Source organism: Dipodomys merriami, unplaced genomic scaffold (genome assembly GCF_024711535.1).
Source record: "Dipodomys merriami isolate MVZ:Mamm:240054 unplaced genomic scaffold, mDipMer1.0.p SCAF_129, whole genome shotgun sequence".
Classification (NCBI taxonomy): Eukaryota; Metazoa; Chordata; class Mammalia; order Rodentia; family Heteromyidae; genus Dipodomys; species Dipodomys merriami.
In genome coordinates, this window is record NW_027202593.1 from 2,295,425 (window position 1) to 2,315,084 (window position 19,660).

Genomic DNA, 19,660 nt, shown 5'->3' on the forward strand with positions numbered 1-19,660 from the left:
TAATAACAATAAGTATTAGGATAAAAGAAGCATATGTCATCAATATTTACAGTGTCATGATAAGTGCCAGAACTTGGCTAAGCACTGGATATATATGGTGAATAAAATATATATGATGCGTGATACTTGCCCGGAAAATACTAGTGAGAAAGACAGATAAGAGATGTTATCCTCTGAAAAACACAAACACGAGTAGCTAAGCTTTGTAACATGCTTTAGGCAGGTGAGCCTCTTCACTGATATCTTTAACACAGGTAAGAGGGATAGGAGTAATGGAAGTTTCTACAAGTTTCTACTTGCAAGGCAAGTATAATGCAACCATGTCCATAGAAGCGCTGCTCAATGAGCAGACTGTCTTCCAAGCAGGCAGACAAAAGTAATCAAGAAAATCTGGTCACTCTATAGGTCACCACACAATTCTTGTACCGGTTTTAAAAATTCCAGTTGGCTGTGCCTTCTTCCACAGCCCATTCCTTTGTTTCAAAGGAGTAATCTCCAAATAATGAGCTTCTTGGCTATTTCTTCTAATTACGTATACATAGATTCAGAACATGGAAGTAATGTATACAAGGTAGCTTTTTCCCATGGAAGAATGTGGGATGGATTTAAGGACACCAGGGCAGCAGTGCTGGCGTGTAGGCACTAAAGTGCTAGGAGACATCCCAATGTCAGCTGACCAGGAAAGACTTCCCAGAGGTGATGGGTAAATATCTACCTGAAGGATGGGTAGATTGAGGAAGACAAAGGAGACAAATGAGAATGTTGAAGAGGAAGGCTCGTGGAGAAGGGTTCAAGAGCATGAAGAGTTCAAGACGTGTTCAAGAGTGTGTCTGGGAAGGGGCAGGGGTCTATAGCTAATTTCTGCTCCTCATATCAGGTAGACAATGGCTGGCGGGTGGATGGATGGAGGTGGCTGTAGAGCTTTGCTGTAGAGTGCTGGGAGGAGAGTCACTGCGATGAACAAAATAAGGGGACTTGGGATGTAAGCAGTGGGTGCTTTGTCATCACGGCAGCCTTGGAAGGGTGTGTAGCTTGGTGGCACTGGGTTGTTGCTGTGGTAAAGGTTAATTTTGCATGTTGAACTCACATGCCTGTGGAAAATTAAGTGGAAATGGAAGACAATAAAATACATTCACCTCAAGGATACATGTAAACATTACATTTAGGAAGGGGTTCTTTAAGGGCTCAGAATAGTCTATAACATTAATGAAATGCTTTATCTTTATCATCATCATCATCATCATCATCATCATCATCATCATCATCATCATCATCATGTCTTGGGGTTTGATCTCAGAGTCTAGGTGCTGTACCTGAACTCTTTTGTTCAAGGCTAGCACTCTACTACTCAAGCCACACTCCATTTCCAGCTTTTAAAAAATAAAGCTATTTTAAAAGATAGAGAAATTATCTCTAAAATGTAATTGGAAAGCATCTAGGGGAAAGAGAGATTGGAAGGAAGGGAATTAAAAAGAGGAGGAGAAAGCAAACCTCACAACGATTAGGCTACGTACTTTAGTTTTGCAACAACTCTTTCCATTAGCCACTGACATAATTTGGAGTCCTGATATTTCAGAAGATTCAACCCAGATTCATTCCATATCTATGGACTTTTCTTTAGACCTCATTTGCTTTCAAATGTAAAACCCTGGTTAGTAGGTGGGAGAAAAGAGGACTTAACGGGAAACTTTCTAGCCACTCTATAATAACAAATAACTATAATAACAAATAATAACTATAATAACTATAAGTTATAACTTGAACAACGAATGCTGTCCCGTTTCAGGAGAATATTTTCCTGCTCAATCTTTTCTTCAGTGCGGCCTTGACCTCCTTGTTCCTGAAGCTGTAGATGAGAGGATTGAGTATGGGTACCACAATGGTGCAGAACACGGTGGAGACTTTCCCCTGGTCCATGGATATCACAGAAGAAGGATGGAGGTACATGAATGCCCCCGACCCAAAGAAAACAGAAACAACAATTATGTGTGAACTATGAGTATGGAAGGCCTTGGACCCTCTTCAGTGGAGTGAATCTGAAGGATGCTAGAGAGGATCAATGTGCAAGAGACGGTGATGGTGAGCTAGGAACTCCAATTTGAAGCCCAGACGATAAACACCACCAGCCGTTGACCAGGGTGCTGGTGCAGGAGAGCTCCAGCAGGGGACGATGTCACACATTCGCCTCACAGAAGGTCAGCCTCAGCATGCATCCCGTGTGGGCCCAGGCACCCACCAGAGCCTCCGCATAGATAACCGCAGCCAGCAGAGAGCACACCTGAGGGGACATGGTGACCATGTATAGCAGGGGCTTGCAGATGGCCACGTAGCAATCCTAGGCCATCACCATCAGCACGTAGCCGTCTGCACTGACAAGCAGTAGCAGAAGAGGAGCTGAGTCATGCATCCCGCATAGGAGATGGTGCTCATCTTTGACACAAAGCTGGCCAGCAGTTTGGGGTGATGGTAGAAGAGTAATGGAGATCAACGAGGACAAATTAAAGAAGAAGAAGTACATGGGCGTGTGAAGGTGAGAACTGACTCTGATCAGAGCAGCCACACCCAGGTTTCCAGCCACAGGAATAATGTAGATCCCTAGGAAGAGGAAGAAGAGGGGAGACCCAGCAGGCCACACTCATTGACAAAGGACCCATTCCCAGTTTCCATCCTCTTCCCGCAGGATCGAAAGAGAAGAGAGCCATTTCTGAGGCCCTGCTCAGCGGCCACTGGGGCCAAGAAGCACAGAGACTCTGCTGAGACTCAGCGGTGTTGGAGGAGGCCAGGCCCAGCGCTGTGCACACAGGGAAAGTAGGTGCATGGGAGGTAGATGCATAGAGAAAGCCCACAGGAGGCTATCAACAGGGAGATGCCGAGACTCCTCATCTTTTCTCTGCCTCAGTTTCTCAGTAACAATCCAGTTTCTGCAGGTTCATCCTGACTCCCCCCACTCTGCTACCTACCTGACTCCCCCCACTTTGCTACCTGATGCCGTCTACCACCAGTTGAGAGCGGATGCTGAGCCGGGTGGAGACCAGGGACACTATGTCCATGCCTGTCAGGGTAGCAAAGACTCCAGAGGCTGTTTGGCTTCCCCAGTACACAACAAGAAATTCATCAACTTCCATGGTCTCGAGTCTTCCTCGGGAGAAAGATGGGAGTTGGTGCCAACTCATTTTCTGCACCACTTCCTATTTTCTTCCCTTTCATCATCTGTGCCTCAGAGTCAAAGCTGGGAGAAGCAGAAAGGCCATGGAATTACTTTAGAAATATGGGATGAATGCTCACTTCCTTCTGGCAAGTGGTATCAGAACTGCCCTCAAGGGCCTAGCTCCACCATTGCTTTCCACACAGCAGGGGCTGTGCTTCTGCAGGAGGTGCTAATGCGGAGCAATTGCCACCTCCCTGTATGTAAACACTCAGGGCATCTATGAACCTGGGCCTGGACTTGCTCCAAGTGTTAAATAAAGGCCAGGAGTTTTAAATTATGCGTGTGCCCAGCTATTATTGTCATTGTGAAATCACAGGAAAGGAAGCAAAGGGCCTCTTCTTTCTTCAACACAAAAGCAGGTAGCACAACATAAATCATTTTATACTGAGTATCAAAGTCATACTTTTTCATAGAGGCTTTCCCAGGAGCCTCTGCATAATTCAAATCCTTTAGGAAAGATAGATTTAGGAAACAGTTGATACAGCAACGAGGATTTAGTGCTGGTGTCTTTAGAGACAATATTAAAGTTAATATTACATCAGGGATTACACAATCTCCAGAGTAGATGAGGCAGAAATTTTCCATTCCCTTCCACTCGCTCCTTCTGCTTCTCTGATTTTCAGACACAAATGCCAACACATAGTGGCATATAAAACATTATAGGCATCCCCACTTCCTCCCTTGTACTAATTTTATGTAATATCATTATACTGTGCATAGTACTTTATATATTTGATGGCCAATCCTCTCCACTTTTAGTCTTTTCCATTAGAAATACCTTGTACTTCTCAGGATTAAAAAAAATTTTTTTTGGAAGCATTGGGGATTGAACACAAGGCCTCATGCTTGCAAGACATGCACTCTATTTGCTTATTCAATATATAAGGACACACAAGCTTGGTTGGTAGAAATCATGACTGTGTGCCTGGGTTAGCATTAAGGTGTTATGTTTAGTGTATGATCTAATACAGTATCAGTGGTGGTCAGTAAAGACAGACACAAGAATCCTGAATTAAATATATAATGCTTCATTTTCATTAAAAAATGTCTTGAGTTCAAGCCCCACGACCGACAAAAAAAAAAAAAAAAAAGAAATGTTAAAAAATGTCTTAAAAATAAGTACTTCTCTGGGCATTGGTGACTCATGCTTCTAATCCTAGCTACTCAGGAGGCTGAGGTATGATGATCAAGATTTAAATCTAGGATCAAAGACCTTGGAGTCAAAGCAGACACTGAAAACATTATAGGATGGAATAGGAGAAACCCTAGGTCTCCTTGACACAGGCCCAAATTTTCTTAATAGAGACCCAGAAACACAACAAATCAAAGAAAGGTTGGACAAATGGGATTGCATAAAATTGCAGAGCTTCTTCATGGCAAAGGACATAGCTAGCAAGATCAATAGAAAGGCCATGGATTGGGAGATCTTCACTAGCCATTCAATGGACAAGGGTCTCATATCTAAAAATATACCTGGAACTCAAAAAATTAAATCCCCCAACAACAAATCTTAAAAGAAACAACTGCCCAATAAATAAGTGGGCTAATGACTTAAAGAGAAATTTCTCTGAAGAGGAAAGAAGGATGGCCAATAGACACATGAAGAAATGTTCAACCTCCCTAGCCCTAAAAGAAATGCAAATCAAAACAACATCGAGATACCACCTCACCCCAGTTAGAATGGCTATAATAAAGAACTCTAATAACAACAGATGCTGGAGGGAATGTAGACAGAAGGGACCCTTACTGCATTGTTGGTGGGAGTGTAAACTTGTTCAACCACTTTGGAAAGTAGTATGGAGGTTCCTCAAAAGACTCCACATAGAGCTCCCCCATGACCCAGCAATCCCACTTTTGGGTATTTACCCAAATCATCACAAACAAGACCATACTAAAGCTACCAGCACAATTATGTTTATTGCAGCATTATTTACCATAGCTAAGATATGGAACCAACCCAGATGCCCCTCAGTAGATGAATGGATCAACAGTTAAGATACGGAACCAACCCAGAATGCCCCTCAGTAGATGAATGGATCAAGAAAATGTGGTATATATACACAATGGAATTCTATGCCTCCATCAGAAAGAATGGCATTGCCTCATGTGTTAGGAAATAGAAAGACTTGGAAAAAATTATATTAAGTGAAGTAAGCCAGGCCCAAAGAAACATAGGTCCCATGGTTTCCCTTATTTGTAATAACTAGTATATGTCTGAGTCAAGCAGAAAAGGTCAGATAAGTTGGTGTTAGGGAAATGAGCCCCAAGATAAGTATTCAAATGTTTTTCTTTCATGTGATTGTTTCTAACATATTTATAAGATGATTTCTTTGTTGCTTTGTATGTCTCTCCCCCACGGTATAATCCCTGTTTCACTGTATTTGATGTTGGTATAATTTGTGGAGGGGAAGGGAAAAAACAAATTGTTTAAATAGGGATACAGGTGGACCCATTGCAACAATGAGATGTACAAGATGTTATGTTGAAAAACTTTACAACTTTGGTGGTGTGGGGGGAGGGTGAGGGGGTAGAGGAGGATGGGAAGGGATGGGAAGGGGAAACAAAGGAGGAGGCAACAATGCTTGATAAGAAATGTACTCATTATCTTGCCCATGTAATTGTAACCCCTCTGTATGGTATTTTCACAATTAAAAAAAAAGATTTAAAGCTAACCCATGAGACTCTTATCTCCAGTGAACCACTAAAAAGCCAGAGTGGAGCTGTGATAGAGTACTAGCCATGAGCAAAAAAACTCAGGGACAATGTCTAGGTCCTGAGTTAAAGTCCCTGACTGACAAAAAATCAAGCCCTCTCCTTTGTACAACTATTTAAAGATAATGAAAATATTTAAACATTAAATCTTCTACATTTATTTTTAAATTAAGCTTAAACATTTTAATGTACTTTGTAAAGTTTATATGCTTAAAATCAGTAAATTTATTTGGAATTTTAAACTCATTTTTATCTATTCAGTTGGTTTGATTCCATTCGATTCCCTTGTTTTTGTTTTATTGTTGGTGGTATTGCTTGGTTTTGCTTTGTTTGGGCTATCTGAGTGGAAGTAAAGAAACTATGAGAGGAAATATTATTCCACTGAAGTTATTAAAAATGAGAATTAACCTGGAACCCCTGGCTTCCCTAGGCGGTATGCCAGGAAAGGATGTCTACACTGTGAGAAAACTTGGGACTTTTTGGTCTGTGACAGAAAATTACTTCTAGTTCAAGATAGGAGAAAAGTTTTGAGATTGTATTCTGGATTTATTTAACAAATTTTCTCTCACAATTAGCTTTGGAATGATCATGAGCAGTGCACTCTGGATGAAGGATGATGAAGCTTCATTGTCACTAAATACATTTAGTGACAGCTTCAACGGGGGCACTGGTGGCTAACCCGTCATCCTAGATACTCAGGAGCCTGAGATCTGAGGATCATGGTTCTTAGCCAAGACACGCAGAAGTCCATGAGACTCTTATCTCCAATAGACAACCAATAAAACCTCCTAAGTGGAGCTCTGGCTCAAAGTGGTAGTAATAACTTTCAGCACAAAAGCTCAGGGACTGCACCAGGCCTTGAGTTCAAGCCCCAGGGCCAACAAAAAAAGAGTAGAGGGTTTGATTTCTATATTTTTTATGTACTCAACCCCTAACCTTTATTGAGCCCTTTCTACATTCTCCTTTATACTAAATTCCTGTTCTATACTATACACACACATCATCCCTGCACACGCTCACACTTACACAGTGACTTCAGCTCTTGAGTTTTACCAAATTACCATCAGACATGAATTCTAGACTCCATCTCCTGGCAGGTACCTTATGGTATGTGATTCCTGTCTGAGTTTCATTTCTTCCTAAGCCTCTATTTTTTCTAATTTTAAAGTCCTCAAAATGATTCAAATACTTTTATTTATTTATTTTTTTGGTCCAGTCGTGGGGCCTGAACTCTGGGCCTGGGCGCTGTCCCTCAGCTCTTCAGCTCAAGGCTAGTGCTCTACCACTTGAGCCACAGAGCCTCTTCCGGCTTTTTTCTTTTTGCTTATGTGGTGCTGAGGAATCGAACCCAGGGCCTCAAGCATGCAAGGCAAGTGCTCTACCACTGAGCTACCTTCCCAGCCCGATTCAAATACTTTTATGAAAAAAAAAGTAATCTTTTAACTTCAGCTAATCATCCTCCAGCTACACTGGTCTAACAGGCTTCCTCTTTCCCAACAAATGAGCCATTCATTATTTTCCTGAATGAAAGATGAATACCACAAAAATTACCCGATAAGCTCAGAACAAAACATGGTCACGTTTCACGTAGAAGAGTAACATATACTGTTTGTTTCATGAAAAAAAAAAAAAAAGTACAATGAGAAACTGGCAAACCTGAAATCGGGAGACTGACAAGACTGTTGTAACCTTTTTATGTTAGGTACCATGTAACCTTTTTATGTTAGGTACCATGTAACCTTTTTATGTTAGGTACCATGTAACCTTAGGTAATTATTCACCTCTGTGAGCTCCAGAACCCCATTCATACATTAAATATAAGATTGACAACCTAGTATATGATTGACTGTGCAAGATAAATCTAACACTTCTGACAAGGATAGTTGATGTACAGAATTTAAACTACAAGATGGGATGTATTTAATTCTCTATATGGAAATATCTATACTGTTAAACACTGGTGTTTAAAAGTGAGACTTTCTTACCCAGTGGACAATGGAAAGAAAGCATCCACTATCTGACTCCTGATTCATTACAAGTGATAGATAAGAACCTTGCCAAGGAGCATTGTCAAGTTACTTTCATGTAGTCATTGGTAGACACATTCAGTATTTACTAAATTGAGGACCACAGGGACAATAAAAACAAAAAGAAACAAATTACTGAATGAATGCTATTTTAAAATACAGAAAATGTGGAAAGCAAGAATTTTGCCAAAGATAAGGGAAAAAGAAAGCCAGCTGCAATACAAAGGTACAACAGAAGAAAGCCTATGCAATACAAAGCCTGCTTCAATACAAGGAAGTGGTCACTACATATATATATATATATATATATATATATATATATATATATATATATATATATATATATATATATCTCCAGTTAACATGGTCTCCTACAAAGGGATTTTCTCAGGGCAACTTTAACATCTTTTTTCCTCAAGCTGTAGATTAAGGGGTTTATCATGGGTGTTACAGTGGTACAAAACACAGCTTTTTGATTCATCCATGGACCCAGCTGAGGAGGGTCTGAGATACATAAAGGCACCTGATCAAAGAACAGAGACACAGCAATGACGTGGGAGCTGCAGGTGCTGACGGCTTTGGACCTGCCCTCAGTGGACTTTATGTTGAGGATGCTGGAAAGAATGAAAGCTTAAGAGATAAAGATAACAAGACTGTGTACAATGATGTCTTTGCCCCTACAATGAAAATCTCTACCTCACTGACAAAGGCACTGGTGCAGGAGAGCCGGGGCAAAGGGAGGATGTCACAGAAGTAGTGGTTGGTGGCATTTGCATCACAGAAGGTCAGTCTCAGCATGCATCCAGTGTGGGCCACTGCACCAGAAAACGCCATCAAGTATGAACCAAGGATAAGGTAGGAGCATGCTTTAGGGGACATGGTGGTGTTGTACAGGAGTGTATGGCCACATAGCAATCATAAGCCATTGCAGTTAGCACGTAACATTCAGAAATTACAAAAAACAAACAGTAGCAGTAGAGCTGAGTTTCACAAGATGTACACCTGACCATAAGCAGAGGCTTGATCAGTCTCATTGCACAGAACAAATTCCAGGCATGATGGGATGCGTTTACATCCTAGACCAGAATAATATCTTTAATTCCCTAGAGAACTTAGTGTTGGATAAGGTTTCCCTTTCTCTGGGGATTTCATATCCACCACTAGTTTTGTTATTGAGTATTAGACATAAAGTTTCAAGTCAACGAAAGAATTTCATGGGTGAAGATTTCTTCTGTCACTTCATGTCATCAAATCCATCCATATGGACGAGAGGTAGCCACTACCCTCACAGTACATGGCCTTTCCCCTCAGGCGGTGTGCTGGAGTCCTGCAGTGTGGTAAGTACTTCCTGGGCTCAGATGACGTCACCAACAGGTCACAATACACTGTGGTGGCCTTGGTGATAGCTAGGATCAGAGCAACTTCAATTTTGTAGTGACCAGTGGTCAGGACAGCAACGTGGAGAAGACGTAACCTCTTCTCTTGTGATTTGTTGCCTGTGATTGCACGAATTTCATTCATTGTCATTATTAACTAACTCTCAGAAGCCTCAGAGAAAATTACTTTCCAAAGAGTTGAACCATGAAGCAAAAACAGAAAAGGAAACATCTGGAAAGGACATTCTGCCCTGAAGGTGCAAAGAAGTCAAGAGGTATGTGTCAGCCTGTGCTCTGTGTCTCCTTTCCAATAAACAGAGGAGACTTCCATACCGTTGTAGAGGACAGAAGTGACTTAAGGATGGAGAGAGACGCGTGTGGGTCAAGATAGTCTCAGAGTAAAGAAAAGATCAGCTGGCCTAGGTTTTGTCCATTTGACTTAGGGTACAGGCTACCTACACCAAGTTATGCTAGACTGCTCTATTACATAGCAGTTAGTTTATTTTTCCTTTTGAAAACAACTTTCCTTTCATTTGACTTCCCACGGGCATCAAAAAAATAAATTGTTATATGTTTTCTAATAGTAATTTTTCATTTTAAAGAAGGAAGCATGGTTCATAGAAGTTAGGGAAACACTGAAAGAAAAAGAAAAAATAGTCATAAAGGAGAAAAGCTAAAGACTAGAAAGATATAAATATGGGGTTTCTGTGTAACATGCAAGAAGAAAAACAAAACAAATATACATATAAAATGAAACAAAATAAAAAAATGATGACTTAATCATGATGGCTGCATTGAGAAGATTAAAAACAGGAAACTAGCTAATGTAGTCACAATGGAAATCAATGAACAATTCCTATCAGTGATTAGGAGGGGGTCAGGTCAGACCCAACCCCAACATTCACCATTCCAAATAGAAATATGTTTCTGAGGATAATTACACAGGCCCAACAAAGTTTAGAGCTTGTAAAGGGAGTTGTTTTCAAATTCACCTAAAGACATTATTCAGGGTAGATGATGAGACATTCAAAGCATACACTCATTGCTATTCATATATAAAACCCATACATGGATGAGGTTAGGGTATATGTTGACAATAAATTGTCCACTTACTATATTCCAGATTCTATGCCTCTCCAACACACATTAGGCTCAGAAGTAGAGCAGGCTAAACAGCTGAATCTACTGGTGCTTTTAGTAACAAGTCAGAATATATGACAGGTCCATAGACAAGTATACACCTTGAGTTAATTCACGGGCTAGGGCAGAATGAACCCATCCTCCCTGATACATAGCTTTCAGAGAGATCCTGAGTTATCAGGATCCCAAGCAGCTGAGGAAGAAAGAAGATGGAGAAATACACAAGTTTAGGAAGCCATGTTTTGAAGTGGTACATATTTTTAAAATTCATTTTCTATTTCAAAAAATGGAATCATGTGCTCAGTTAACTACCAGGGAGCCTGATATATAGATCTAGATATTCAGATAGATAGATAGGTAGGTAGATAAGGAAGGAAGGAAGGAAGGAAGGGAAGGAGAGAGGGAGAAAGGGAGAGAGGGAGGGAGGAAGGAGGGAAGGAAGGGATAGAGATAAATAATATTCTCAGGCCCAAAGGAGATAGCATCTCTACTCCATTTATAAATGACACATTGTGCCAATGTAGTCAGCCATAACATGAACTGAAACAGTAAGTATTATTCTACATTTGTCATTTTCCACAGTAGGTAGCTGATTGTTGTTGATGAGGATGGAGGCCAGGAACGTTGGATGGACTTGTCATATAGTAGAAAATATACATAGATAGGAAATAAGTATCATTTCTGACTTCTTAGGGAATCTGAATTTACACAGAGAGGCTCAACAGTATAAACGGAAGGCAGCAGGCCTAAGTCCATACAAGAAAGCTGGCGGTGCCGCTGCCCCACCCTCTGTCTACTACTCCTGCGTCTCGCATGAAAACAAGCTCTTCAGTAAAGGTACTCAGGGGCGTCCAACTGGGCATAGAAGGGAAAGCTAAGATCTAGGCATCTTCTAAAGATGCTCACATCCCCCATCCATGGTAAGAAGATGTTCACATCCCCCCATCCATGGTAAGAAGATGCTCACATCCCCCATCCATGGTAAGAAGATGCTCACATCCCCCATCCATGGTAAGAAGTGACCCTGTCCAGAATGAAACTCAAAACATTCCTCCCTATGTTTTTATTAAGATCAGAAGCGGAAAATGAGAAATTCCAAAGGAATTAATTTTTCTCACTACTATCCTTGTCATTTAGGGACTGTGCTGCTTTCGGTCCAGAAAAATCAGCTTGTTTGGTACTCTACTCTCTCTTTAAGAATATTTCAAAAAGTGTTATGTCCAATTTGTTTTTTTTTTGTCAGTCGTGGGGCTTGAACTCTGGGCCTGGGCACTGTCCCTCAGCTCTTCCGCTCAAGGCTAGTACCATTTGAGCCACAGCACCACTTCCGTTTTTTTTTTTTTTCTTATGTGGAGCTGAGGAATCGAACCCAGGGCCTCATGCATGCGAGGCAAGCGCTCTACCACTGAGCCACCTTCCCAGCCCTGTCCTATTTTTAATTGACACACAATTCTTCATAAAACCTGTAGCTCATATCCCTCATTTGCAGAATTTCTCATGAGGAACATGAGCTAATAACAGTATCAAATCTTTAGTGGCTAAGAAACATCACATATAAGAGAACTGATCCCACTGACATGCACCACACATATAATTTTAATAATGCCTTGTTTGTGTACTTTGTTTTATGTCACTTGGGACTGAACCTAGAACTTCACCTTTTGCCACTTAATTCCAAGCCTTTGTTTTTATTTAGGTTTTGAGATAAGATTACACTTTGCCTGGGCTGATACTGAATTCATGACCCTCCTGTGTCTGACTCCTGAGTATCTTGGATTATCAGCATGTTCCACCAAGTCCTGGAGTATAATAACTATTTTTCTTTTTTACTTTTTGAAGTTACTTAAGTTGGTGTGAGTGGAAGTCCTGTAGGTGGTAACAAGGCCTCAAACAAAACAGCTGCTCAGAAAGTCTGTGTTTGAATGGCACAGACCCTGGATCACAGCGTCTCAAGGCTTTCATGTTTCCTCCTCCAGAATGCCGGAAGCTTCAAAAGGGTGTCCCCCAGACTCGTGCCGCGGTCCAGGCATGGAGTCCAGCACCTGGAGATGACTTCTCTACCTCTGAATATTTCTCCTGTGTCTCCTCTCCAAGCAAGCTTGCCCTTGCCCATAAGGAGGGTGAGGCAATTTTGCTCATCCTCTATCTGTCTTTCCCACTCTCCTGACATTGCAGAGCTACACCCTTACCCCCGTACTTCTGTATACAGCCATTCTTAAGTTCGCCGCTGCGCTCATTATTCCCATTCACAGTCCACATTCCCTCTCAGAGAGCCTGTTTCATCTCTCTTATGCTAACACAAACTCCAGGAAACTCATGAATGTAAGAGAAAACATGTGATCTCATCCGCTATTTACACATGCCTTTTGACCATTCAGTCTTACTGTCACAGGGTTTAACAAAGAACAGGAAACAATGCATTGGCTACCCAAATGGACTATCATAACACACACACATACACTCTCTCTCACACACACATACACACACACACACACACACACACACACAGTCACACACACACTCACACACACTCTCATTTCACTTTCAGCACCAGAAACATTCCCCAGACATGAGCAAGACACATATGTATACACATACATAGTGTATATATGTATGTATGTATATATATATGTAGATATATAATTACATGAGGCATACCACGGATTCATTTACCATGTAACCTGTACCACACATATAATTCTAGGAAATCAGGAATGTGCAATCCCATTCTACACATGCAGTGTGTAGATCACGCAGTGATCTCTTCGTAGCTGTCTTATCTTCTTATATTTGACACTTTCTTGCCTAGAAGTCCACAAATTATGTCAAGATGTTCCACATCTTAAACCTGAGCTGCCCATCACCCAAAAGGTGGAGGACCTGGAAACATGCTCCCCAATTCTGCGCAATGACTTTCCTGGGGATAACAGGCCTTCTACGTCTTCAGCACTCATGAGAAACGAAAGAATCATGAAGGTTTACTACATGCATGTCCAGCTGAAAAGGGGAGTGGCTGTTTTAGAGGATACAAAAGGCGGACTGGAACCCCCCAAAAAGAAAATGAGAATTGAGTCCATTGCATTCCCTGAGAAGATCCGAGCAGAAGTCAACCACTCCGATGTGCTTACCCACGAGCTCCTACACGACAGTGAGTTCAACTCGGACGACGAAGGCCAGGAGAAGCTGGGAGAGGCCGAGAGCCTCGCCCAGCCCGTGGCTGCAGAGGAGAGGTCCAGGGCGAGGACCCCCGAGTGGCTGGTGGCCATGAACAGTGGCTATCGGTGCATGGCCTGCTGCCGGGTCTTCCCCAGCCTGGCGGTCCTGCAGGAGCATGTGGAGAACGGGGTTAACGAGGGCTTCAGCTGCCACGTTTTCCACCAAGTCTTCGGCTGGCTGAAGAGCAAACGGAAGAAAGGGAGGGACAAGATGAAGAAGAACTAACACCAGGACCACACCTTCTGACCCTAGTGAGGAAAGCACTGTGACATGAACACCTCCAAATCAACATAAATGCATTGTTTTTGACACCAAGAAGAGAGACAGTGAACCAGACCAGAGATTCCCTAAAGCTGCTGTGGGCTCACTCACCTCCCACCAACCCTGTATCACCAGTACTAGCAGAGAAAACAAGAGCAGAACACAACCAAGCAAAAGAGCAAAAGATTGTTCTTAGAAACTAAGGAGCAGTGGACCCCAGCGTCATGTCCACTCGACTTGAGAAGAGGAGAACTTGGGAGTGGAGGCTGCAATGGGCCAGATGGATGAACAAGTCAGGAGTCCAGAGTAGGTGAGACATCCTCAAACCTGGGGTTCTAGAACAAGTGAGACCAGAGGCAGAAAATGTCACAGAGATCCCTCCTAGGTTCAATAAGCATCGTGAGGAAGAATTTCCTTCAGAAAAAAAATGTATGTGAGATGACTGCTTGAGAGGTGACAAAATGAGACTGCACCCCACCCCAGCCTGGAGAAGGATGGGAATAAAGATCTGCCCGGCTGTTCAGCAGAACAGAGGTCAGATGGGGAAGGGTGGGGCTGTAATAAATAAACTACTGACCAAAGTGTTTCTATATACGCGCGTCCCTGAGCCCTATTCCAAGTTATAGCTCAATAACTTCACAAGCATAAAACTAGCCTATAAGACTAATATTTAGTGGGAATATTGCACATTTATTTACATACCATTTATACTTAATGACGTGTACACTCATATTTAAATTTTTTTCTGTTACCCTATCAAAAAGGACAAAGTAAGGAAAAGTTCAAATGTATTTCAATTCACAAATTTACAGGGAAAAGGGACTTTGCTTTTAAAAGTTAAATTCTAAGTGATTGTTTTCTGTAAGTTGTAGCTTTTGCTCTTCTAAAAAGACTTCAAGTTTAAAACTGCATCCTGGTATTTGGGATACTTGGGTGAATGTGCATTTATCTTGAAGCATTGTTAGCATAGATTCTAGGCTTGCCCAGAGGTGCGTGTGTGCACAGCCAAGAGGTGGGCAAAAGTTGCCTTTCCTGCCTCTGAAAAGAGATCCAGTCTCCCTGTCCACAGCAAGGGGTCAGATGAGCCAAATAAGCCACACCTAATAACTACTTGGCTTTTATCACTGATCCTAAGTGCAAGCACTAATGCACACTGGATAATCCTCACTGAAGGTCTGGAGAAAATAAAATAAATGCTACGGTTGGTGGGCATGCACAGGGAGTTGTTTCTGTGTTCGGTCTGAAGGCCCATTGAGACCTCTGAGCCCCATTTTGCTTCAGTTCCTTTTATAAAACATGTGATTGTTTTTACTCTTACTTTAATGTCCTGAGTGTTTACATTAAGTATTCAATAAATTTTTGTTTTGTCTCAATAACTGGGTTAGTTACTATTGTATGTCACCCAATCTAATGATGTAAATTAGATTTAGCAAAGTATTCTTTCATTCTAATAAACTGAAGTCCTCCAGAGAAGTAGCTCCTCAGACTATATACTGAAAAAAATCTCGGTAGTATGCTGTGTCCTGGATTGATTAGGGAGAAGTTTGGATTTCAGGTTATGGATGATCAAGGTGCTTCTATAGCAGTGAACACATCCTTAGTGGTGGTTGTGTTTGAGGAAGAGGAGCCATACTCAGAGGCTAGTAGAGTAAGCCCTGGTTTGTTTTATAGCTTGATGATTAGAAGACATGAAGACATTAATTATATAAAATTGAGTGACCTGAGTTTCTCCTGTAACTATACAAATCACCAAGAACACAAAGGCAAGAGTACCAGTTCCTGGCTGTGGGAACATACACAGATGAGGGCTTTAGTGTTGGGTAATTGTGCTTAGGAGCCGTTCCTCCACAGCCTCTGGTGTGTTCTCATGGAAAGGCTGGGACAAGTGACTCCAACTGGAATTTATCCTGCTAATTTATTCCCTCCCAGAGAAACAATATGAATCCTCAAGCCTGAGGTCAAGAAGCTTCTGCCACCCCCCTCCCCCCCACCGAGTCCATGAGCCAGGTACATCTATGAATTCACTTTCAAAGCATCCTTCTGGTAACCAGAAAACCAGCATGATGCCCTTCTACCTCCCTATATTTCTCATGTCTGGTTGCCTGTGTCCATCTTAAGGAAGCATCCTGAAAAGGCTAACATGGGGAAAACGAGCCCAATCACGTGGAGCATTGGAGCAGAACCAGCCAGCACAGAGGGCACGCAACGGGCCCTCGGGGCCTGGGGGCACTCAACTAAGTGAAAGACAAGGCAGGCAGAGACCCGCCTGGGCACTGGGTAGGCCAAGGCAGCACCGCACTGAGCAGGGAGCTGGAGGAATGGCAGAGGCAGCGTTTCTGATGCGTCTCCAAGGAATATCCAAGCTGACCTGGAGATATCACCAGGTTTGAATCCAAGTGGAAGAAAACTGCTTTCAGGGAGAAGAAAACACATGCCCTCTGCCTAGAGACAGGCCGGGAGGCCTGTTTTTACTTCTCCTCAAAACAGACATTTTAGATCCAAGCCAGAAACAAGAAAAGGAACGTGTCTGTGTAGGGAGAGAGCAGTTCATCTCCGGGCCAACTAGAAGGAGGGCAGACGGTGTGCTACCTTTCTGTGGATCCAGGGCAGAAACAAAAAAATATCCAAGTAACTTAACCAAAAACTTGTTGCTGATCTTCTTTACTAGTTCCCTCATTAATAGACAAATTGAGGGCAAATAACTAAATCTAACATGTTGAGTGTTGGGCCTCTGGCCCAGAATTCCAGGCTAGGAGGCAGAGACCTGGTGTGGATGTGTGGACCAGGGGCTTCCTCATGGCGGACTAGGACTGATGGCTGCTGCCCAAGTAGTAGATAAGGGGTCCTGCAGCTGCCCAGACCTGAAGGTCACTCTAAGGGGTTCTTGCTGCCTTCTATGGTGGTAGCTGCCCCAGAGGAGTGCCATCTCAAGGTAAAGGCAGGGGGCGGGGCATGGAGGCTGATTAGTTACTGCCTTTGCTAAATGGCCCTAGTGTTGCCTAGGAAAGGAGCAGGCCAAGCCATGGGAGGGGAAGGAAGTAAGGCCCTGATCTGTAAGCACCATCCCTTTTGAACTTCCCGGTATTCCAACTAAAAGATCTTGAAAACATTTTAAATTATTTTTAACAAGATCACCCAGTGTCATCTCTCCCTTCACTTTCTCCCTCAACCCCACCCTCACAAGTTGTATAGTTCACAGTGTCTAGTGAGTATCACTGCTGCGTTTGCTCACCCTTCGTCCCACCATTTCCATGTTCCCATTAACTTCCCCAGAACAAACTTGCATACAAAAGGTACAGAAAACAGGGCTGTGAAGGTGGCTCAGTGGTAGAGCACTTGCCTTGCATACATGAGGCCCTGGGTTCGATTCCTCAGCACCACATAAGCAGAAAAAAAAGCCAGAAGTGGCGCAGTGGCTCAAGTGGAGGTGAAAAGCTGAGGGACAGCGTTCAGGCCCACAACTGGACCAAAAAATAAATAAATAAAAAGGTACAGAATACAAAAACAGCCACAAAGGAAGAAAACAACACAAACCCAAAATAACAAAAATGTGAACATAATTCCTCTTTGCATCACTTTTACAATAACAATTTTTTAAAAAAATTTTTGATCATTTAGCTGATGTTTGGCTTTTAATGTTTTGCTCTATCTATAATAATAGGGCTGAAAAATGAATTTAAAAAAACACACTTTCGGGCTGGGAAGGTGGCTCAGTGGTAGAGCACTTGCCTTGCATGCCTGAGGCCCTGGGTTCGATTCCTTAGCACCACATAAGCAAAAAGAAAAAAGCCGGAAGTGGTGCTGTGGCTCAAGTGGTAGAGCACTAGCCTTGAGCTGAAGAGCTGAGGGACAGCACCCAGGCCCAGAGTTCAGGCCCCAAGACCGGACCCAAAAAAACAAAAACAAAAAAAACAACAAAACACACTTTCAAGTCTGAGCCCATCATCTCCCAATTTCCTAATTCCAGTAGCCTTCCACTTGATCAATGGGACCATCAATATTTCTGCAAAACAAAATGATGAATGCGTGTCATCTAAAGACAAAGCACAAACTTCAAAATAGAAATATTACCTCATTATTCATGCTTAGTGAAATACACCTAATAAAATAGATGAATGATATCCTAGACAGAGGGGTGGATTTAGAATCAAGACACCTAACAGCTTTCATACAGTATTTACCATTGATCTACAATGTCATTTCTCTTTACAGGGTAAATGTAATGCGTCACAGAAGGAAGCTCAGTGCATAGTTTGCAGCAGCCAGGGGGGTTGTTAAGCGTCTGTGCAGAGACACCTGCATTGTGAAACACTAGCATTTGGAAGAGACAGATTCCTACCCAGTGGAGATGGGATGACAAAAGCAGAGACAGTGATCTAACAAGTCACAGTAAAAGAGCCAAATCAAACTGTCCTGCACAATCCACAGTCAAGATAATACTACTTTACTCAAACATTTATAATTTGTTATTATTTTAGGATTAAGACCATAATTAAAATGAAAATGGCATAAATTACATTCTCAATATTTTTCAGAGGAGGAGAAATTGTACAAATATAACAAAACATAAGAAACTGAAAACAAACCAAGTTCACATTTCCCTCTCTTATTAAGAAAGAAATGAGATAAAGCTGACCTTAGGAACATACTGAAGAGCACCAACATTTTCTCTGAACTGTACCACAAGAACAGAGAGATTCAACTTCTTTTCAAAACTTTCTTCTGATTAGTGTTTTTATCAGAGCAACTTTAACGTCTTTGTTCCTCAGGCTATAGATTAAGGGGTTCATCATGGGTAACACAATGGTATAAATCACGGAAGAGATTTTCCCTCCATCCATAGTCCCAGCTGAGGAGGGTTTAAGGTACATAAATGTGCTTGATCCAATGAACAGAGACACAGCAATGATGTGGGAGCTGCAGGTGCTGAAGGCTTTGGACCTTCCTTCAGTGGACCTTATTTTGAAGATACTGGAAAGAATAAAACCGTAAGACACAAAGATGACCAGACTGGGCAAAATTATGTCTTTTCCTGCTACAATGAAAATCTCTACCTCATTGACGTGGGTGCTGGTGCAGGAGAGCTGCAGTAAAGGAGTGAGATCGCAGAAGAAGTGGTTGATGGTGTTCGCATCACAGAAGGTCAGTCTCAGGACGCACCCAGTGTGGATTGTGGCATCACAAAATGCCATCAGGTAAGAAGCGAGCATAAGGGAGGAGCACACTTTGGGAGACATGGAGGTGCTGTACAGGAGGGGATTGCAGATGGCCACGTAGCGGTCATAGGCCATGGATGTCAACACGTACCATTCGGAAATTGCGAAGAAACAAAAAAAGTACAGCTGGGTCATGCAGCCTTCATAAGAGATAGCATTTCTGCTTAATATGAAGTTCATCAGCATTTTGGGGGTGATCACAGAAGAATAACAGAGGTCTATGAAGGACAAGTTAAAAAGGAAAAAGTACATGGGGGTGTGAAGGTGTGGATTCAGTATAACGAGAATGATCAGCCCCAAGTTCCCCAGGGTGGTGACCGTGTACATGACCAGAAACAGGAAGAAGAGGGGCATCTGGAGGAGGGGCTGGTCTGTCAAGCCCATCAGAATGAATTCAGTCACCAAAGAGCTGTTTGCAAGAACCATTCTTTTCTCAGTGGATCTGTGGACACCAAAATTTGGAGGGGGGCGGTATTAGAGGACAATCTGTATCTTCCTACAATG

At 42.3% G+C, this 19,660-nt stretch overlaps 2 protein-coding genes and 2 pseudogenes across 3 annotated transcripts; 1 reads left to right on the top strand and 3 right to left on the bottom strand.

Annotated features, from left to right (window-relative positions):
- Nucleotides 1-1,782: 1,782 nt before the first annotated feature.
- On the bottom strand, nucleotides 1,783-3,125 carry LOC138824427 (olfactory receptor 8B8-like; annotated as a pseudogene).
- Nucleotides 3,126-8,305: 5,180 nt separating this feature from the next.
- On the bottom strand, nucleotides 8,306-8,981 carry LOC138824428 (olfactory receptor 8B3-like; annotated as a pseudogene).
- On the top strand, nucleotides 8,732-14,509 carry LOC138824413 (protein FAM170A-like). 2 transcript variants are annotated; one of them, XM_070018260.1, is made up of 5 exons: nucleotides 8,732-8,802; nucleotides 9,492-9,598; nucleotides 11,157-11,300; nucleotides 12,440-12,583; nucleotides 13,273-14,509. In XM_070018260.1, exons 2-5 carry the CDS (start codon nucleotides 9,529-9,531, stop codon nucleotides 13,902-13,904), a joined length of 990 nt encoding a protein of 329 aa, XP_069874361.1. In that variant the 5' UTR covers nucleotides 8,732-8,802; nucleotides 9,492-9,528; the 3' UTR covers nucleotides 13,905-14,509. The 2 variants fall into 2 exon arrangements, with proteins under 2 accessions (XP_069874361.1, XP_069874362.1); XM_070018261.1 differs by having other exon boundaries at nucleotides 13,276-14,509.
- Nucleotides 14,510-18,608: 4,099 nt separating this feature from the next.
- On the bottom strand, nucleotides 18,609-19,591 carry LOC138824452 (olfactory receptor 8B3-like). Its single transcript, XM_070018330.1, has one exon. It carries the CDS (start codon nucleotides 19,580-19,582, stop codon nucleotides 18,650-18,652), a length of 933 nt encoding a protein of 310 aa, XP_069874431.1. The 5' UTR covers nucleotides 19,583-19,591; the 3' UTR covers nucleotides 18,609-18,649.
- Nucleotides 19,592-19,660: the final 69 nt, after the last annotated feature.

Bases quoted from the DNA above. Each gene is read 5' to 3' on its own strand.
- LOC138824413 (XM_070018260.1), top strand. From the start codon at position 9,529: ATGAAGCAAAAACAGAAAAGGAAACATCTGGAAAGGACATTCTGCCCT. The intron at 9,599-11,156 runs GTATGTGTCAGC...CTGACTTCTTAG, and splicing joins AGGTGCAAAGAAGTCAAGAG to GGAATCTGAATTTACACAGA. The intron at 11,301-12,439 runs GTACTCAGGGGC...TTCCTCCTCCAG, and splicing joins AAACAAGCTCTTCAGTAAAG to AATGCCGGAAGCTTCAAAAG.
- LOC138824452 (XM_070018330.1), bottom strand. From the start codon at position 19,582: ATGGTTCTTGCAAACAGCTCTTTGGTGACTGAATTCATTCTGATGGGC.